Consider the following 19465-nt stretch of genomic DNA (forward strand, 5'->3'; position numbering starts at 1 on the left):
TAGAAATCTACAAATCTCATGCTAATGCATTCAACAGCGTGAAACGAACATGGGACATGGGGTGGTGTCAGAAACATGGGATGATGAAGTTGTCATCTATAATCAGAGTGAAGAAATAGCATGTGTGTTTTTACTGGTTCCCCAGTAGATGTTGGCATAATGAGTATCATTCCCGTTCAAGCCCTTTTACTGCAGCTAGAGGCCAGGACGTTACTGTAGGTTATAATTTTAAAGCTAGCTTTAAAAATAGGTATAACATGAAGAAAATGGCAGTCTGGTTCTTGATGGAGCACATGGAGCAGATTGCAATTTTGCACTAATGCACCACAAGTCTCATGAAACTGGTGACACTGGTTAAAGGTGAAGCGTATCACTTCTTTGAGATGTGTTAATTTAAATTGCTGCAGAGTAAATATCCCCCTTTTTTTAAAAGTTAATAGAGCCATGTGTACAACGTTGGTGATTACAGACTAATCACAGAATGCCAGTTTGCCTGGGAAAAACAAGCAAGAGCTGAAGTACCTCTGTTCAGCTCCCTCTTGGTGTAGAAGTGTGACTTCGTTCTGTGTTCAGAAAGTAAACAATGACGTCTCCCTGCAGACGTCTCGGACATGAGGAAAGGCTTAAAAAAGAAGTCCTTTCTGTCCTCCATCAGCATTCTACCACACAATCATAACACATACAGCTCTCTCTGCAGCTCTCACCACTGAACATTGTCTGCGACTCTCTTCAGTTTCCACCTCCTGCTTGTTTTTTTTAAGAAGATGTTGACTCCAGGGTTTTTGGACTGACACAATCAGTTTAGTGTGTTAATGTGTGTTAACAGACACATTTCTGTAGAGGGCCTGGTCCTTGAGTGTGTCTCACTGTAGGTCTTTGTTGAAAGTCCTGATTCTGTCTAGGCTCAAGGTAACATTAGCGTTGTTTGCTTGCAGCCAGGCACGGTGGTGTAGTGGTTAGCACTGTTGCCTCGCACCTCCAGGGTTGGGAGTTTGAACCCCGCCTCCGCTCTGTGTGTGCCGAGTTTGCATGTTCTCCCCATGCTTCAGGGGTTTCCTCGGGGTACTCCGGCTTCCTCCCCCAGTCCAAAGACATGCGTTGTAGGTTGATTGGCATTTCCAAATTATCTGGAGTGTGTGTGCGGTTGTGCCCTGCGATGGGTTGGCACCAGGGTTGTGCCCTGGGATAGGCTCCAGGCTCCCGCATGACCCTGTGTAGGATATGTGGTACGGATGGATTTATACTCTCAGCCACTTAATACCGTTTCAGCTAAAAACAAAACGTCGCTCATTTTAAACAGAGTTAGGCTAACTCTTGCACCAAAGAACCAGCTGAGTAAAAAAAATAGATAGTAAGCTAGCAAAATAATACTGATACATTGGGTGTTTTTCAAACAGCATCCCACAGTCATTACATTGATTGCTGGCTAGAGGATTTTATGAAAAACAATTTCTTTGTAGGTTTTGAAAGTTGCTTAATGATTAATGGAGTCTGACTGCATTCTTTCAGCTAATTTAACTAATGAAGAGTTTGAATTGTTTCAATTCTTGAACTCTAACCAATACCACCACCACCACAAGCACAACCCGCTCCATCTTCCATCTTCTACACTTTATCATTTACATTTACATTTACACTGGACTCTGACTGATGGATAGACTGAGATCAGACTCTTGACTGTCCTTGTACTCTGTATCCCGCTTTGACTGCATACAATGTTTACAGTGTTTACAGTTTATTATTATTTTTTCTTGCTTAGAGCACCTTAATAATCTTGCACTTTTTTGTCTGTATTGTTTACAGTTTGCTACTTTTTGTAAAAGTTCTGTTATCATTTTTGCACCGTGTCTGGGTAGGAGTGAGCAACTGTAGCACAAGATTTTCATTGTATGTAGATGCTCAAGCAATCTTTATGCACATGACAGTAAACTTGAAACTTTTAACTGTGTATTAGGTCCGAACCTGCATCTCATTACATTATTGTGTATGAGCCATGGCGTGTATGCATTATGTATTAATGTGGACTAATGTATTAATGACAAACCCCTGGCCAGCACACACATACACGTGGAAACCATTACAGCTTTCTGTTGCTCCCTGGTCTTTTATTACAGATTTGTAATGGTATTTGTTTCTTCTTTTTCCATCTTGGTAAATCGTGGCCATAAATGGATGCATGTGGTCAGCAGCAATACTCAGAAATTGCTGCATTCGGTCAATGTAATGCTTGATTGGGCCCATTGTGTGCCAAGAAACCATTCCCCATGCCATTACACCAACACCACCACCACCACCACCACCCTGAATTGTTGACATGGCAGGTTGGGTCCATGGCTTCAGACGGATGACCCTGCCATTTGCATGTCTCAGTGTGTGTGCTGGTTTCAGTGAGCATGTGTAGACTGTAGCCTCAGATTCCAGGTCTTGGCTGACAGGTTCCACCCGATTTGGTCTTTCACTGTTGTAACCCATCTCCCTCAAGGTTCCACATGCTGTACATTCTGAGATGCTTTTCTGCTCAGAATGGTTGTAAAGTCGTTATTTGAGTTACTGTAGCCTTCCTGTCAGCTGGACCCGGTGTGGGTAGTCTGGCCAGTCCCCCGCGGCCTCTCAAAGCGTTTCAGCTCACAGAACTGCTGCTCACTGGATGTTTTTTGTTTTTTGCACCATTCTATGTAAACTCTATCATTCCAGTTTCTGAACTGCTCAAACCAGCCAGCCTGGCACTTAGCTAAATGAGAAACACTTCTGAAGATTATGAACTTTATTCTTAAGCATGCCAAAAACTATCTGTATATCTGCAGCAGTTGTGATAATTAGAAACACAGAAACACACAGAGCAGTGTTAATTAACAGCAAAATGTGTTAATTGTTAAAGCTCTGGATTCCACATAGTTGAGTTAATTAGAAAAGCTCAGAATTCCTGAGAGGATGAGTAGGGTGGGGCTCAGTTCGCTGTGTAGGGACCCTGGTAGTCAGATTCCAACACTCCTGCTTTGAACCATGAAGACTGGCTGTGTGTGTTTGTGTGTTCATGTCTGTGTATTAGCAATATTTACATCAGCATGATGTTGGCAAGAGGACAGACGGAAATATTAAGTGTTAGTAGTAAGTGATGGTGAACAGGGCTTAGATTGCAGAACAGAAAGGCTTACGGTTTGACAAGATAGTGAAATAGCTGTTGGATGCTGAACAGACCAAAGGAAGTAGCATTAGGAGATTGTGGTCACAGTGAATTTCTATTCCTCTGGGTTTTGTCACTGTATTTATTGGCTGGGTTAGACCTGCCTTTTCTTTTTTTCCTGTGTGCTGTCTCTATAGTCTGTCTTGTGGCTGTCATATACTTATGCCTCTGTGTGTAAGTGCATGTAATGTGTGCACAGTATTAAAGAGACATCATTCCTCATACAGCATCACCCACCTCACATCATTCCACACTGGAATTAATCAGCTGTCTGACGACTGTGTGATGGGGCAGTGATCCATATCGGTGCTGTGCAGAGCCACAGTCGTTACTGCTTCTCCCACTTTATCCTTTTAGAAAGGTTCACAAGGCGCACATGTGCCACTTATGGTTATATGGTTAAATCCATCTCAAATCACAAGATTTTAAAAAGATGTTAATACAAATTTCAGCAGGCCATACGCAAATATGCAACTGTGGACCTTCAATTTTAGAACGTAAAGACATGTTACTAGACATGTACTAGACAGCAATCCCTGAAAATTTCCTGCATCTAACATGAATAGTTTTAAAGTAATGAATTTTGATTTTTGTAATGGAACTTTGTAATTTATTCTGTAGCACTTGTTTTTACAGGGCCACACACCCTTTTAAAGCCTTTTTATCTCAGAAACTAATACAAGCCTGAAATGTTACACAGTATTTGATGGGAATAGTGACATTATTTCCAGAAAGTGTGAAGCTAATCTGAGATGGTCATTCAGGAGGCCTCTGGTGATTTCACATGGATTGACCCATATTATATTTATTCACAGTATTTAGTTTAATTTGTCACCCTTGAGTTTGGTTCAGGACGAGGCTGCCTGGCTGATATCAGGCAACATTTGTGCTCTTGAAATAGTGTACATTCTGTCCAGCTGTCTTCTACGCTTCCCAGTGAAGGTTTGCAAAACATGGTGGATAGAAATTAAACCGTGACTTTTTGGCTAAAATGCTTCCCAGTGTGAGCCAGTCAATATGACTGGAAAAAAATACACCTCATTCTCATAGTAATAACATGGACTAGACAAGAATTCTGTAAGAGAAGTAGAGTGGAAGGAAAGGTTGGACAATATTGAGGTATGGCTATAAAATTACCAATATTTTGAGATTACAATTTGGCAGAATGAAAGGACATTCAGATTTCGAGAGCCAGAACAGTCTACACATCTACAATGAATTAAAAAAAATTTTATACCTTCTGAATGGTGTGATGTGGAAAGTTGAAATATCAGATGCTTTTTAAAATGTTCAGCCAACATGGCTGCCATCAGCCAATCAAAATTCATTTTCTATAATCCAGTTAAAATGTAGTAAAACAAGGAAACCTGAAACCAATAAAAGTTTTATTTCAAACTGCAGTTTACAAGATGTGCTGGCTCCTGAATCTCAGACGTGACTTGGTATCACCAGACTAGGATCTATTTGCTCCTCAGAAGACAGGAAGAAATTCCTTTTCTTCTAAGAAAGCCAGACATGCTGCAAAATTATTTAGCTATATCCCGGCACCGATTTTTTCATTTCATGACAAGGTATCGAAGAGAACAGCATTTGCACATTCTTGTCTATGACCTCCATCTTCGTTTCCATCCAAGACTGTAGATTGGGTATGATCATGAGAGAGTGCCAGGCTATCTGTTCACTAATCGGCTTACTCACGCTTAGAAAAACTGCGTCAATCCCTTTACTCAATCCCTTTATTCATCTAGGATAGATCTAGGACATTTAAAAATATGCTGAAGTCTAAACATTTAATGTTTGTGTATATAAGAGTGAAAATGGGGGATTAAAAAAAGAGCAGCAGAACAGAGTGGAAAAAGAAGAGGATTTAGAGATATGGGGATAGACGCTGGAATGGAAACTAGAGAGAGAGAGAGAGAGAGAGAGAGACCATAACTGTATGTTGCCATTCTCCCTCCTCTACAGGGTGCAGGGAGCTTATTTCCATTGGCAGCCCCTCAAAGGGCTCACCACTACTCCCACAATGCTTTGCTCATGAACCTCTCAGTCAGCTTGTGTCAGCAATCACGCACAGAATTATTGTAATCAAAGGAATCCTCTCTCCAATTTAGCCCAAACTAAGGGGCAGCAGCTGTGGGAGGGCGAGGAGATGCAGGTAATTACGTTTTCCACTGAAGAGCCACATTGCCCTGCTGAAGGCCCGGAGATCAAAACAGAGCTGTAAACTGCACCCCTGTAGCTAGATGGTGTTTAGGAAGACTTGCTCTGCTTCTGTGGTTCAGGGTTTTGTTTTGTTTTTTTAGTGTTTTGCATTAGCGTTTGACACAGCTGTTGTCTCAGATCACGGCAGTTGTAGGGCTTTTCGTATGGTTTAGAACATTGTTTCCTGGCCCTGAAGTTTGTCCTACTCTGCATATTTCAGTGCTTTTCCATTCCAGCACACCTGTGTCAACTCATCTGCTCTAACAAGCCCTTTATGAGGCTAAAATGGGTGTGTCCAGGCGGAAAAAACACTAAAACAGCCACTGCAGGAAGGCTAAAGTACTAAGATACACTACTCTAGACTGTTTGGGCAGCTGTAATTCAGCAACAGTGTTGGTTTTGTTAAAAGGAGTGACCACTTAAATTGTTTGTTTGGATTTTGTTATACAGTGGAACAGGCCAAATCTTTCCTCCTTATCACCCATCATTAGGCTCTGGGATTTGTTAGATCGTACTCTTTGTTTTAAGAAAAGAACAAAAGAGACTGCATTATATTTAAAAAGCCTATAAAAAAAAACACTGATTGAGTAAATGACGCAACCAAGTAACCATAGACTAATTCAAGCATTAAAATAAAAAGTATCATATTTGCAGTAGCGCTACATCACGTGTTTGTATCTCATAAACCACAGGATGTGAAAATTGTAATCATTCAGAAGAATATCAGTATTTTATGGGAAATGTTGTTTCAGACTATTTCTTTTCGCTGATGTCACAGGATCTGTGTAAAATGTGCCATCTTTATGTTAAGCCAAATTCCAAACAGCTTCCTATTCACTATATATATAGTGTGCGTAGTGCCCTATAGGTTCAACACCAAATAAGATTCTGCCATTTTGTTCTTTTTGGATCACTCGCTACCAACTAACGTTCTCCTGAATGGCACTTCAAAAAAATAAGTGTTAGACCCATTGTCAGGAGATCACGAGTTTGAATCACAGCCTTCCGGTGGCCAGAAATCATAGAGAGTGTTAGTGGGAGAGAGGGCATTACTCTCTGCCCTGACTATCACAGCGACATTAGGCAATTGCGTGCATGTATGCGGAAGAGGGTTTTCCTCCGAGTGTGTTATGCTGCATTGTGGTGTAACATAAGCAACAGTCTTGTGTCTGGCTTCAGATGACTTGGAGGAAACACACGCTGGATTTCACCATCCTTGGTTGGTAGCTGTCGTGTGATGGGTTGAGTGGGTGAGAATTGGTAAATGACCAAATTAAGAGAAAATGGTCCAAAATGGTCCAAAAATCCAAATGCTCAGTAGGACCCCTGTAGGGGATACAAGTCATACACTTTATACACACATTATAATGTAAAATGACGTTTTTGTCCTGTTTTAAAGAAAATCTGTTAGCAAATTTCAAGTAGTATTTTGCCTTTCAATTATTAAACAATTAGGTGTTTTCTAGTGTGCAGTGTTAGCATGTTAGTTAAGCTTTTCCGTTAACTTCATGGCAGATGTGTTACATCTATATGTTCAGAATGCAGTCTCACAAGTTCTCTCTCTCTCTCTCTCTCTCTCTCTCTTTTTATCTCCCCAGCTTGTCTGTTGCGCTACAACGCCCTTTCTTTAGTCTACCTTCTGTACCTGCTGCTGCTGCCATGGTTCACCTGGCCCAACAAACACACAGCAAAAGGTAAGAAGAGCAAAAACTCACACACTTCTACCTCTCTCGGACAGTTTCCTCATGGATGTATCGCAAACCTAGTCATCAAAAGAACTCGGGTTCGAACAGTACATGTCTTACAGAACATGCAGTGTGTATTATGTTTCACTTGAGCACCTCACATGCTCCATTTATGCCCTGAAATCACTGGGTTATAAGAAATGTAACACTTAGGATGTCACTGTGTGCTCCGTCAAAGTCCAGATCGCACCTAACAGTCTGCCACCTCTGTGCTGTGCTTGTGCAGTCAAACAAAATGGCATGAACCAGCAGATTAAATAAGTGTAAAACTGAGAAGCATTGGCAAATCTGTAGTGAAATGGTGATGGTAGTGGCTGTCCCGTTCCCTCCGCTTCTCATTTACACTCTGACCCGCATGCGCATCAGGAGGATCCCCAAGCATGGCAAAGTCTTTCTTTCTTTCTTTCTTTTAAATTTAAGGTTTTATTTGGACGGCTATTATCTAAACTAGTGTTCTGTGGAAACTGAAGCTCAAACGCTCAGCAGTGAACGGAACATAAGGGTGAATTTAATCTGCGTGGCCCCTCGTGGACTCCTCCTGCTCGGTGAGGGTCCGGAGAAGTGGTGCTGACAGAATTTCACGTCCCGCTTTGTTAGACAACAGGCTGATAAGTAGCAGGTGATAACTGGAGCTACTTCCTACTTTGACTGATGTGAATGGATGTGCCGGCAGTTTATTTCGATGGCAAATATTCAAGGTCTACAAAAAAAAAAAACCAGATGAAGGTCAGGCTTCAGCTTCCTATTAAACAGTGAATGTTGGTTTATGTCAAGGCTGATATCAGAGTCATAAGAAATAACACATAAATCCTAAAGTCCTCAGAAATGTTTTTATAGTTCCAGAAATCACATTTGAAGAGTCTCTGTCTCTGAATATCTGTTAGCGAAGCATTAAAATGAAGATAGCTATACAGATAAAATGCAGTACTTAGTCCTGCCAATGATGTAGCTTCTGAAGAAATGTTCACTTTTCTAAGCCTTATTGTCGTTAGCCTTAAGATGTGCTTGTCGGTACCCCAAGGTAGAAGTGACAAAGACAGCACATGTTCCAGAATACAACACAAATCTACAACACAGTAGGGTTGAGTTAAGGCAGAGACTCGGCTCGGCTAGTTAGCGATTAACGAGGTCAGGAGCATGATGGTGTTTACGGCGGTATGCTCATTCTCAGGTTCCTTTCAACACACTTAGCACTGCTTGACTTTTTAATATACAATCATAAAAGAGAAAGGATTTATAATCACACTATCTGGTGTCAGCTAGAAGAGGATGGGTTCCTTTTTGAGTCTGCTTCCTCTCAAGGTTTCTTCCTCGTGTCATCTCAGGAGTTTTTTTTCTTGCCACCGTTGCCTCTGGCTTGCTCATTATAGATAAATGTAAAATTTGAAATTTATATCCGAAGTTCTACAAGTAAATAATTTCAATAAGTAGGCAAAGAGCCCTGAAGAACGCTTGAGTGTCCCAGGAGCTGTTAGGGGTTAAAGGTCTTGCTCACTGGTTTTACACTGTTACTCCTCTGTTTTTAGGAGTTCCCCTGCTCCTGCAACTCAGAGATTACTTTCTGCTCACTGGTGCAGGTTCTTAACCACTGATCTTCTTAGAGATAATGCCAATAACTAAAGTGAAGGAAGCTCAAGGTGGTGACATCACGCTGCCTGGCAACGTTACTTTTCAGTTTTTTAGCTTTATCGAGTGAAGTTGTTTATCAAATCCATGATTTCATTATGTAATTCTCCCGTTTCTAGAGTGAACATTAAATCTCCACGATTCCCTTGTGGAACTTTTGCTAATCTCTTCCAGATGATGTTTGATTCATGTAGGATCCACAGCAGCTTTTGATTTTCTACCAGAGTGAGAAACACTGTAAATATGCTAGTGGCTATCTTTTATTTTATTAGTATGCAGAATGCCTCTTTAACCCATTCCTGTCAGAAAATTCTAATTATAGTATTAAAAAAAAGAGACAGTGAGAGTTGACTGTTTTCCTTGTTCCATCTAATCGCCAGTTAAAACCTGCATTGCAGAAACAACAAAATAAGCTTGCAGTTGATTCCATGGGCTAAGAGGAAACTTCTCAACATAAAGAAGATTTGGGAAAAAATTCTTGTTCGCCACCACAAAGGTGACAAAGGTTTATTCATTTTTCTATCATCCGAAAAGACACCAGGCGAATCAGCTTGCAATAATTCAAAGGATCGTCTGTCGGTTTATTTGTAGTACATAGGTTCAGGGTTCAAGGTCCTTAGGTTTCCAGGTCTTTATGAGGACAGGGTTGGGTAACAATTACACCAGCATTCTAAATATGCATGCTTAAAATGAATTATGATTTTAAATGAATTAAAACTTTGTTAAACAAAATTGAGAATTTGTGATTTTTATTACTAAAACTCTGTGATTAAACTCCTGAATGCTGGTTTATACGAGTGTCATGTAGCACCAGAAGACAAAGTCTTCTGCTCAGGCAGGACAGAGTTAAGTGGATAAATCTTTACAAGGTACAGAAGATTGGACACAGGCCAAAGGGATGTTTGGCTTCCTGGTTAAGGCTTTATAACCGGTAGCTGCTCCTGCTCAGAGAGGCTGTATTTATTCTTGAGAAAACGTTGCTTCAATTTAGCAAGACAAACTCTCCAGCAGGTTTCTAATCAAAGACGAATAAACAGTGGATGGGATTTCGCATCTGAAAGCAAATATTTTCCGTATCCTGCTCTCTGGCATGTCTGTGGTCAAGGTTAGCACAGTGAGTTATGCCAGTGTGAAACAATGGGGATTTAACGGGTCCTTACACACACACACACACACACACACACACACACACACACACAGAATAGTTATAATAAGTGTCCACAGAGTTCTCAAATGTTTTTTTTGTTTGTTTTTTTTTCCCCATATCTCGTATCTGTCATGCTCCGAGGATGCAATGAAGCTTATCATTTCCTCTAGTGTGAGAAGACAGTACAATCAGAAGTCGCACTTGCTTCCTACTGTTGAAATATACAGCAGCAGTGGACAAATCAGTAGCCCGGACACCCGGGACAAGCAGATTTCATGTCCGGAGTATCAGTTTTTCATTCACAGTTTCCTAGCAGACAGGTAGGTTTAACAAGTAGGGTTAAAACACTATTCTTTATTGATTTTCACAAAGCGTATGGTATGTAGCTATTTATAAACATGACATTCCTTCACAATGCAATGCAATGGCGCAAGGCACACTGCACGTGCTGTAACTGCAGTAAATATAGTGCTGCTTGCTGCCGAGTCGAGATCTGATGGCTGACGGTGGAATGCTTTTTTGCTGCATGATCGTGTACTTGCTCGTTCCCCGTTATCCATGTGTTAATGCACGTAACTAGCTAACTAGTTCGCCATATGTTATTTTGTTATGCTAGCTAACACTTTCTGGCCTAATCTGCATTAGGTTTTCACAAATCCAAACACAGGGCAGGGCTAGTGCACTGGAGCGCTTTTTTGTCCAGTGAGCTGGCTAATAAATGTATGATTTGTCCACCCCAGTACTGTACAGAGGAAAGAACACTTAAAATAGTTTTGGATTGAAATCTGAAATAATACTGTGGTCTCACATTACAATCTGGCAACAACCTAATGAATGTAAGGAAGGGAAACTCCTCCAGAACCCGAGCTCATTGACCCTTTGTTGAGAATTTGGGATTCTGTAATATTACGCTGAAGCTTTGTGGACGATTTGTTGACACTCGGACAATTCAGTATAGGGAATAAAGTTTGAGCTGCCAGCTGCAGTGTACTGAAATATGTCAGAGAATTTAAAAAAAAAAAAAACACACACAAGACGGCTTTTTAATTAAAACCATGCTGCTGGTTCCCCCTGCTATGAATTAGCTGCACTCTCTGTGGCCTGGAAATGCTGGCAGAGCAGATGTGTGCAGTCAAGAGCGCCGAGTGGAGAGAAGCTTCAGGGAGCATTCAGCCGCACCAGCCCAGCGTTCCCGGGCCCTTCTCCGATGTGGAAAATCTAGATCACTTCTCCAGAACTCCTGCCAGAGATGCATTTGAGTCACATTAAGTCAGGGTCACTCATTGTTTCCTCTTTGGAAAAACGGAGGAAAATGTCTTTTTTATTGCTTTCCCTTGACCTTTTTTTGGGAAAAAAAAATACAAAACAATGAACAAAAAATGAACATGTGTGTTTTATGTACTTGTAGAGAATCCAGGTGGTATAAGTCAAGCGTCTGAGGAAGAGCGCTGGTCCAAATGCTAATGAAGATTAATGAGCTGCTTATGATAAAGAGCTTTGGGGATGTTGACATTGACGTCGATGTTGATGTTGACGTTGACGTGACTCCAGATTTATTTACCACAAGTTTCCAGTCAGCACTGAATTTCTCCTGATTGGAAATTACCTTAGAGAAACATTAGCATTAATGTTGTCATTGGTTGTAGTGGAAACTACTTTTATCAGAGTTCTAATCAATAAGCAGATAATACATTTGGAGGAAATATCCTGAGCCAAAACGTTCAGCTGTTCTGGAGAATCCCAGCTGCGGTCTTTCTTGTGTTTCCCATGAGGTTCCATTTCAGTGCTTTAGCGGATTACGCTGGAAGGTGGTTTCCTCGTGGTGTGGAACATATGAAAATACTCGGTTTCATTTAAATAATGTGAAAAGTGATGCCAACTTTTTAGTCAGCTATGTTGTCTATGTATGCTAGCTAGCTAAACAAACTCCAGTTGCAAAGCTAGATAAGCTAGCAAATGTAATCTTATTAACACATTAGAAGAAGAAGGTTACGTTAAAATGAAAGACACAAAAATAAAAAAGAATATATGTGTTAATGTGGGAGCGGATGTATGAATGAGGACTGATGGATTCCTCTGAAAATTGCATGCATGCACGCACACACGCACACGCGCAAACGCGCACACACACAAAGGGACAGAGCATTCAGAGTGCTATTAATTCTTTTTGCATAAACCATAAAAGTTGAAAATTGTGTTGCTAAACAAAGAAAATCAAGCTAAAAGGCACATTAAAAAATTTTTTTTTTGGAATGGAATCATTTACTGATTTTATTTCTGCATATGTTGATTCCATTTTATCATGTTTTATGAAAAGAGAATATAAGAATATAATTTTAGAACATGTATTAACAGTAAAAAATATTTAAATATTTAAATAATAAAATAATAATATAAATAAAAATATTTTTATTATTTAATTTTTTTTATAATATAATATTTAGTATTTTCTTTTTAAAGAAAATTAATGTGTATTAATTAATATTAATTTATTAATTAATTTTAGTGTGTGTCAAAAATAAAATAGAAACCTATTTTCCTGTTTTTCCATTTTTATTTTGAACTGAAAAAGAATGAACACAACATTAACGTCACTCTGATATAGTTCCGGAGTCGAATCTGCTGTGGAGCATTGAAGCTGTTCTGGAGACTTGTGATGGTCCAGCATCTTACTAACACACTGTGTGTTTTTTTCCTTTAATTTGTCAGCCTTCTGTATGTATTGACATGTAAACAGTAGGAGCCTGTAATTTGCTGCATAAAAACAACAATGATTTACTGAAATGACCAATGAGCCTACATTAATTTAATAACAGCCTTTAATGCAAAAATATATTGACTGGGTAGATGGATTGTCATGAATCTTTAATCTGTGTAATTTAATAACCTTTGTGTAGCCTCGTTTTTCTCTGGAAGTTCAATCTGTGTATTGTTTGCATAATGAATAGAGGAGTCTGTGAGTAAACATTTACAGTACCTGCAGGAAAGGAACGTCTTGCGCAGCGGATTCAATGATAAGCCACTCGGATTCACCCTCTCTGTCCTCGCAGCATGGCGGCGTCTTCTGCCCTTACTGTGTTTGTCGTCCCTTTTGTTTCACAGCTCTGTTGAGTGTTTGTTTAAACTGCATGAATTCTGTCTCATGCACTGTTCACTAAAGAATTTATGAAGGATTAGCTTAAAGCTACATGATGCTTAGTCAAATCTGATCGTTTCAGTATTCGTGTCCTCATATAAACTCACTGATACACTGCCAGTGCAGGACGAGTTGGTGCACTGAAACCTCAATAGTTTCATGTTTTTCTTTGCACAGATTTTGAGTTTTCCACGTCTGGCTGTCAGAAACAGTTCTGAGTAATACAGAGATGAGATCTCCAGACCAGAAACACAGAAACGAGTCTGAAAGGAATTCGGTCATTTTGCCCAGATTTTGAGCTAGCCACAGGCTGTGGTCTCGTATTTCTCAATGTTTTTCATAAAAGCAGGTTGTTAATAATCAGGACGGTTAATGATGGTGGTCAACAAAGCCTCTCTCTCTCTGTTTCTCTCATTTACATCACCGATTCCTGCTGTGAGGATCAGCACAATGAGGAGATCATGGGGTAAACCTGACACAGAATCACAAGATACCATACACCAGTGTTCATCAGCTGGCAGATTGCAGTCCAGACGCAGACTGAGCAAAGTATTTCAGCAGCCCAGACTGAGTGATTTACAAACCCTGTAGCAGAGTGGATAAAATTACGGGGGAAAAAACCAGGCCACTGGTTGACTATAGTTTTCTAACGATGAACCAGTGCACTTGTGTAGCAGATTGACACTGGTTTGTCCAAACATATTCATTTGGTAAATGATTTAGCTGAAGGCAGCTCATCGAACCAAGAGCCTAGCTATAGGGATAGAGCCATCAGCTCTGAAAACAGAGCTTTTTACCAGGCAATGAACGAAAACACCACTTCCAGTTGTTTTATTGTTAATGGTTAAGCATTAAAAGGTAACTTTTATCACAGTTCAAATATGTTAGTTGTTTATTTGGGCTGTGAGTACAAAGAATTTTATGTAACTGGACCATAAGAAGTTTGAGCTGAATACCCCTGCTATACACTGTACATATAACTTGATTTTCTGTATTTCAAACATACAGACCTGGATGTTTATTTCCATCCAGAGTTGCATAAATTTTTTTGGCTGAGATCTTGCATTGAGGACAGGAGAGTCTAACCACTCCGTAAAGTCTTCTCCAGCACATCCCAAAGACTTTCAATGGGGTTAAGGTCAGGACTCTTCATGTGTGAAATGATTCCTCATGCTCCCTGAACGACTCTTTCACAAGTTAAGCCTGATGAATCTTAGCATTTTCATCCTGGAATATGCCTGTGCCGTCAGGGAAGGAAAAGTCCGTTGACGGGATAACCTGGTCGTTCAGTACATTCAGGTGCTCAGCTGACTTCATTTTATTGCCGCACAATGAGGCTGAGCCTCGACCTGACCAGCTGATGCAACCCCAGATCATAACACTGCCTCCAGAGGCTTGTACAGTAGGCACTATGCATGATGGGTGCATCACTTCATGCATTTCCCTTCTTACCCTGACATGCTCATTGCTTTGGAATAGGGTAAATCTGATTTTATCAGACCACATGACCTTTTTCCATTGTTCCACAGTCCAGTCTTTATGCTCCCTAGCAAATTGAAGTCATTTTTTTCCGATTAGCCTCACTATCAAATGGCTTTCTTGTGGCCACACAGCTGTTTAGTCCAAATCCTGTAAGTTCTCATCACATTGTGCGTGTGGAAATGCTCTTACTTTCACTATTAAACATAGCCGTGAGTTCTCCTGTCGATATTTTTATGATGTGACATCACCAAGCTTTTTATAGATCTCCGATCACGATCATTCAAGATTTTTTTCCGACTACATTTCTGCTGTAAAGTTGACGGTTCACCACTATCCTTCCAGGCTTTAATAATGCACTGGACATTTCATAACCCAGTTCCAGTGATTTCAGCAATCTCCTTAGTTGTTTTCTTTGCTTGATGCAGGCCAACAATTTTCCCCTTCAGTAACATCTTTTCCACGACCGTGGGATACGTAATCTGCCATGGTTGTTTAAGAAATGAGAATCTACAGACTGCATCAGTTAAGGTTAAAAGAATTGTTGCCAGCTGAAACATATTAATCACTGCAGTAATGAGCCAATCATAGGCTCTTAAGTATTTGCTTATTTAAACCCAAACAGCAACCTTTTTTTTGGCCAGGCAGTGTACGTAACAGTGTTAACAGCAACCTACACGTATAACTGTATACGGCTAATACCATAGACCTGGACATAGAGCTACGTAACAGTGTTAACAGCAACCTACACGTATAACCATATACGGCTAATACCACAGACCTGGACATAGAGCTACGTAACAGTGTTAACAGCAACCTACACGTATAACTGTATACGGCTAATACCACAGACCTGGACATAGAGCTACGTAACAGTGTTAACAGCAGCCTACACGTATAACTGTATACAGCTAATACCACAGACCTGGACATAGAGCTACGTAACAGTGTTAACAGCAACCTACACGTATAACTGTATACGGCTAATACCACAGACCTGGACATAGAGCTACGTAACAGTGTTAACAGCAACCTACACGTATAACTGTATACGGCTAATACCACAGACCTGGACATAGAGCTACGTAACAGTGTTAACAGCAACCTACACGTATAACTGTATACGGCTAATACCACAGACCTGGACATAGAGCTACGTAACAGTGTTAACAGCAACCTACACGTATAACTGTATACGGCTAATACCACAGACCTGGACATAGAGCTACGTAACAGTGTTAACAGCAACCTACACGTATAACCATATACGGCTAATACCACAGACCTGGACATAGAGCTACGTAACAGTGTTAACAGCAACCTACACGTATAACTGTATACGGCTAATACCACAGACCTGGACATAGAGCTACGTAACAGTGTTAACAGCAGCCTACACGTATAACTGTATACAGCTAATACCACAGACCTGGACATAGAGCTACGTAACAGTGTTAACAGCAACCTACACGTATAACTGTATACGGCTAATACCACAGACCTGGACATAGAGCTACGTAACAGTGTTAACAGCAACCTACACGTATAACTGTATACGGCTAATACCACAGACCTGGACATAGAGCTACGTAACAGTGTTAACAGCAACCTACACGTATAACTGTATACGGCTAATACCACAGACCTGGACATAGAGCTACGTAACAGTGTTAACAGCAACCTACACGTATAACTGTATACGGCTAATACCACAGACCTGGACATAGAGCTACGTAACAGTGTTAACAGCAACCTACATGTATAACTGTATACGGCTAATACCACAGACCTGGACATAGAGCTACGTAACAGTGTTAACAGCAACCTACATGTATAACTGTATACGGCTAATACCACAGACCTGGACATAGAGCTACGTAACAGTGTTAACAGCAACCTACACGTATAACCGTATACGGCTAATACCACAGACCTGGACATAGAGCTACGTAACAGTGTTAACAGCAGCCTACACGTATAACTGTATACGGCTAATACCACAGACCTGGACATAGAGCTACGTAACAGTGTTAACAGCAGCCTACACGTATAACTGTATACGGCTAATACCACAGACCTGGACATAGAGCTACGTAACAGTGTTAACAGCAGCCTACACGTATAACTGTATACGGCTAATACCACAGACCTGGACATAGAGCTACGTAACAGTGTTAACAGCAACCTACACGTATAACTGTATACGGCTAATACCACAGACCTGGACATAGAGCTACGTAACAGTGTTAACAGCAGCCTACACGTATAACTGTATACGGCTAATACCATAGACCTGGACATAGAGCTACGTAACAGTGTTAACAGCAACCTACACGTATTACTGTATACGGCTAATACCACAGACCTGGACATAGAGCTACGTAACAGTGTTAACAGCAACCTACATGTATTACTGTATACGGCTAATACCACAGACCTGGACATAGAGCTACGTAACAGTGTTAACAGCAACCTACATGTATAACTGTATACGGCTAATACCACAGACCTGGACATAGAGCTACGTAACAGTGTTAACAGCAGCCTACACGTATAACTGTATACAGCTAATACCACAGACCTGGACATAGAGCTACGTAACAGTGTTAACAGCAGCCTACACGTATAACCGTATACAGCTAATACCACAGACCTGGACATAGAGCTACGTAACAGTGTTAACAGCAACCTACACGTATAACTGTATACAGCTAATACCACAGACCTGGACATAGAGCTACGTAACAGTGTTAACAGCAACCTACACGTATAACCGTATACAGCTAATACCACAGAACTTTAGCTCTAATTGTTTACTGTTATATTTCACTGAATGTGCAGTGGTTCATCAGGAAACAGATGTTTACGTAACATCTGACCATTAGCCCCTCTGTTCTCATCCGCTGGTATGCGAGTGGGCCGAGACCCCCCTGCCCTACTCTGTGTTAGTGTGGGACTTGGGGAAAGATCGGGATAGAGGTTGAGCTCTCCTGGGTCTGTCTGTCATCTGCCATCGCCTCTTCCCGCCTCTTTCTTCTGATATTTCAGAAGGAAATGTAAAGAAACGGCTGTTGCTCTCACACCAACGCAGGCATTCATACCAGTGGAAAGACTTGATCCTCTCTGGGAAGAACATAGAGAACATTATTTCTTAAAAATATGCCAGAACAGATGTATAAACTTTTATACTTCATCGTTAGTCTCTTTGTCTGTATAAAGAGGAGAAAATGATTCTTGAAAGGATTTCAACACTAGACACATGTCACATATAATTAATACTCTTTTTTTTCATTGACATGAAGCCTTTTGGTTTAACCTTTTCAAGAACCAGTCTGTATTTTGACAAGTTTGAGAGTCGGTTCATTACGTAATCCAATGTGAAAGTTCTCCAACATGCTGCTTGACCATAATAACCATGAAGGATCTGCCAAGTTTTACGTCTTGCTTTGGGAACATACTTTACCATCAAAAGTTAACGCCTTCAACTATACACAGCACAGGCAGACCATGATTTCATGTAACATACATTTTTGATTGCTTGTACATGTTTTTTTCTCACCATATAGCTGCTCAAACAAACTCTTTTAGACTCCGTAATGTAGCTCCTTATCAGTTTGTTGCACCAGTAATACGAGCGTTCCATCATCAGATCTTTGATTTATGGTGGCTTATAAAGTTTTGCTCATTTTTGCTTGTTTAAAATGTTCAGAACCTGTCGCTCTATTGACTGTTCACATCCATACAAGAGTAAAGTGTAGTAAACCCTAATGTTTTGTTGCGCATGCCTGACTTTAACAAGCTACGACTGTGTGAATAATATAGGGTACTATAGTTCTAGATGTTTATTACAAAGTGCTACAAGACTAAGCAGGAGTGGACGGTTACAATTCTGCCAAAAAAAGCCATGTACAGTGAGCTAATGAAATTATTGTTTACCCATCCCTACTACGAATAACTACCAAACTACTAATAAAACTAATAGTTTAAATGAATTATTATGAGTTAAGGATTCCCCATTTAAAAACAGCACCAGTGTTGCATTTCATACAAACTGCATTCAGATGTGATACACTGACTTGTAGGCTGCTTTAAATTTCTCTTTCAAACATCAGAGCTTTCATTCCAAATGTGCCATTTCGAAAGAAGACGCACCATAATAACGCATTTTTAAAAGACCTTTCATGAATTGGCAGACATCAAATATTGTGTGAAGTGTTGTTCAGCCCTGTGTGTCTACTGCACGTTGACTGTTTTTACCCACTTTCTCCTGCTCAGGGTCACAGTGGATCCAGAGCTGGATCTCAGGAACTCTGGCTGCAGGGCGGAAACTTGAGAGTAGCAAATTCACCTACCATGTTTTTGGAAGGTGTGATGAAAGAAATGCAGACACGGAGAGAACCTAAGAAATTCCTTACAGACAGAAAGTTTGGAAATTTTCTGTATACATGATATGAGAAATAAATTCACCTGCCAGTATTTTGTATCGCAGCAGTCTGTGTCATGCCTACTGATCATCTTTTTTTTTTTTTTTTTTTTTTTTTTAAAGTTCATCCTATGGTGTATTGTCCAGTCCTGGCTGTATTGATTTAAAATTTTAAATATTAAATATGTGCAAATTTGCAACTCAACATCTGTAGTGTGTAGTGCAGCATACTCATAAATTGATCAGGAGTAATCTGAAAGTGTGATGATCCAGGACGAGAAAAATCGGAGAAAACTATCATTATATCATTCCATCATTATATATCTCAAGTGTTTACTGTGGTTTAGGATTGCATGAATCAGGGAAATCTTCTGGCCAAGACTTAACCAGGTTGTACCCAGTTCAGGCATGTTAACTAGGTGAGTTAACAGCAGGAAGAACAAGAAGTAGGGGTACGTTATGAGCAGAAAGAATTACTGGCCTACTTTTCTAGTTTTTTAAAAATATCATGAGTCCTGCTTTA

The 19465-nt window shown here is 40.3% G+C and overlaps 1 protein-coding gene across 2 annotated transcripts in view; it reads left to right on the forward strand.

Moving 5' to 3' along the window:
- piezo1 (piezo-type mechanosensitive ion channel component 1) overlaps nucleotides 1-19465 on the forward strand; it is a 113721-nt gene that overhangs the window by 31792 nt on the left and 62464 nt on the right. For both annotated transcript variants that reach the window (XM_026946741.3, XM_026946742.3), the window contains exon 2: nucleotides 6985-7080. In XM_026946741.3, the coding sequence (XP_026802542.3) occupies nucleotides 6985-7080 (96 nt within the window). The remainder of the gene's footprint in view (nucleotides 1-6984; nucleotides 7081-19465) is intronic.

This window comes from Pangasianodon hypophthalmus, chromosome 25 (assembly GCF_027358585.1).
Source record: "Pangasianodon hypophthalmus isolate fPanHyp1 chromosome 25, fPanHyp1.pri, whole genome shotgun sequence".
Classification (NCBI taxonomy): Eukaryota; Metazoa; Chordata; class Actinopteri; order Siluriformes; family Pangasiidae; genus Pangasianodon; species Pangasianodon hypophthalmus.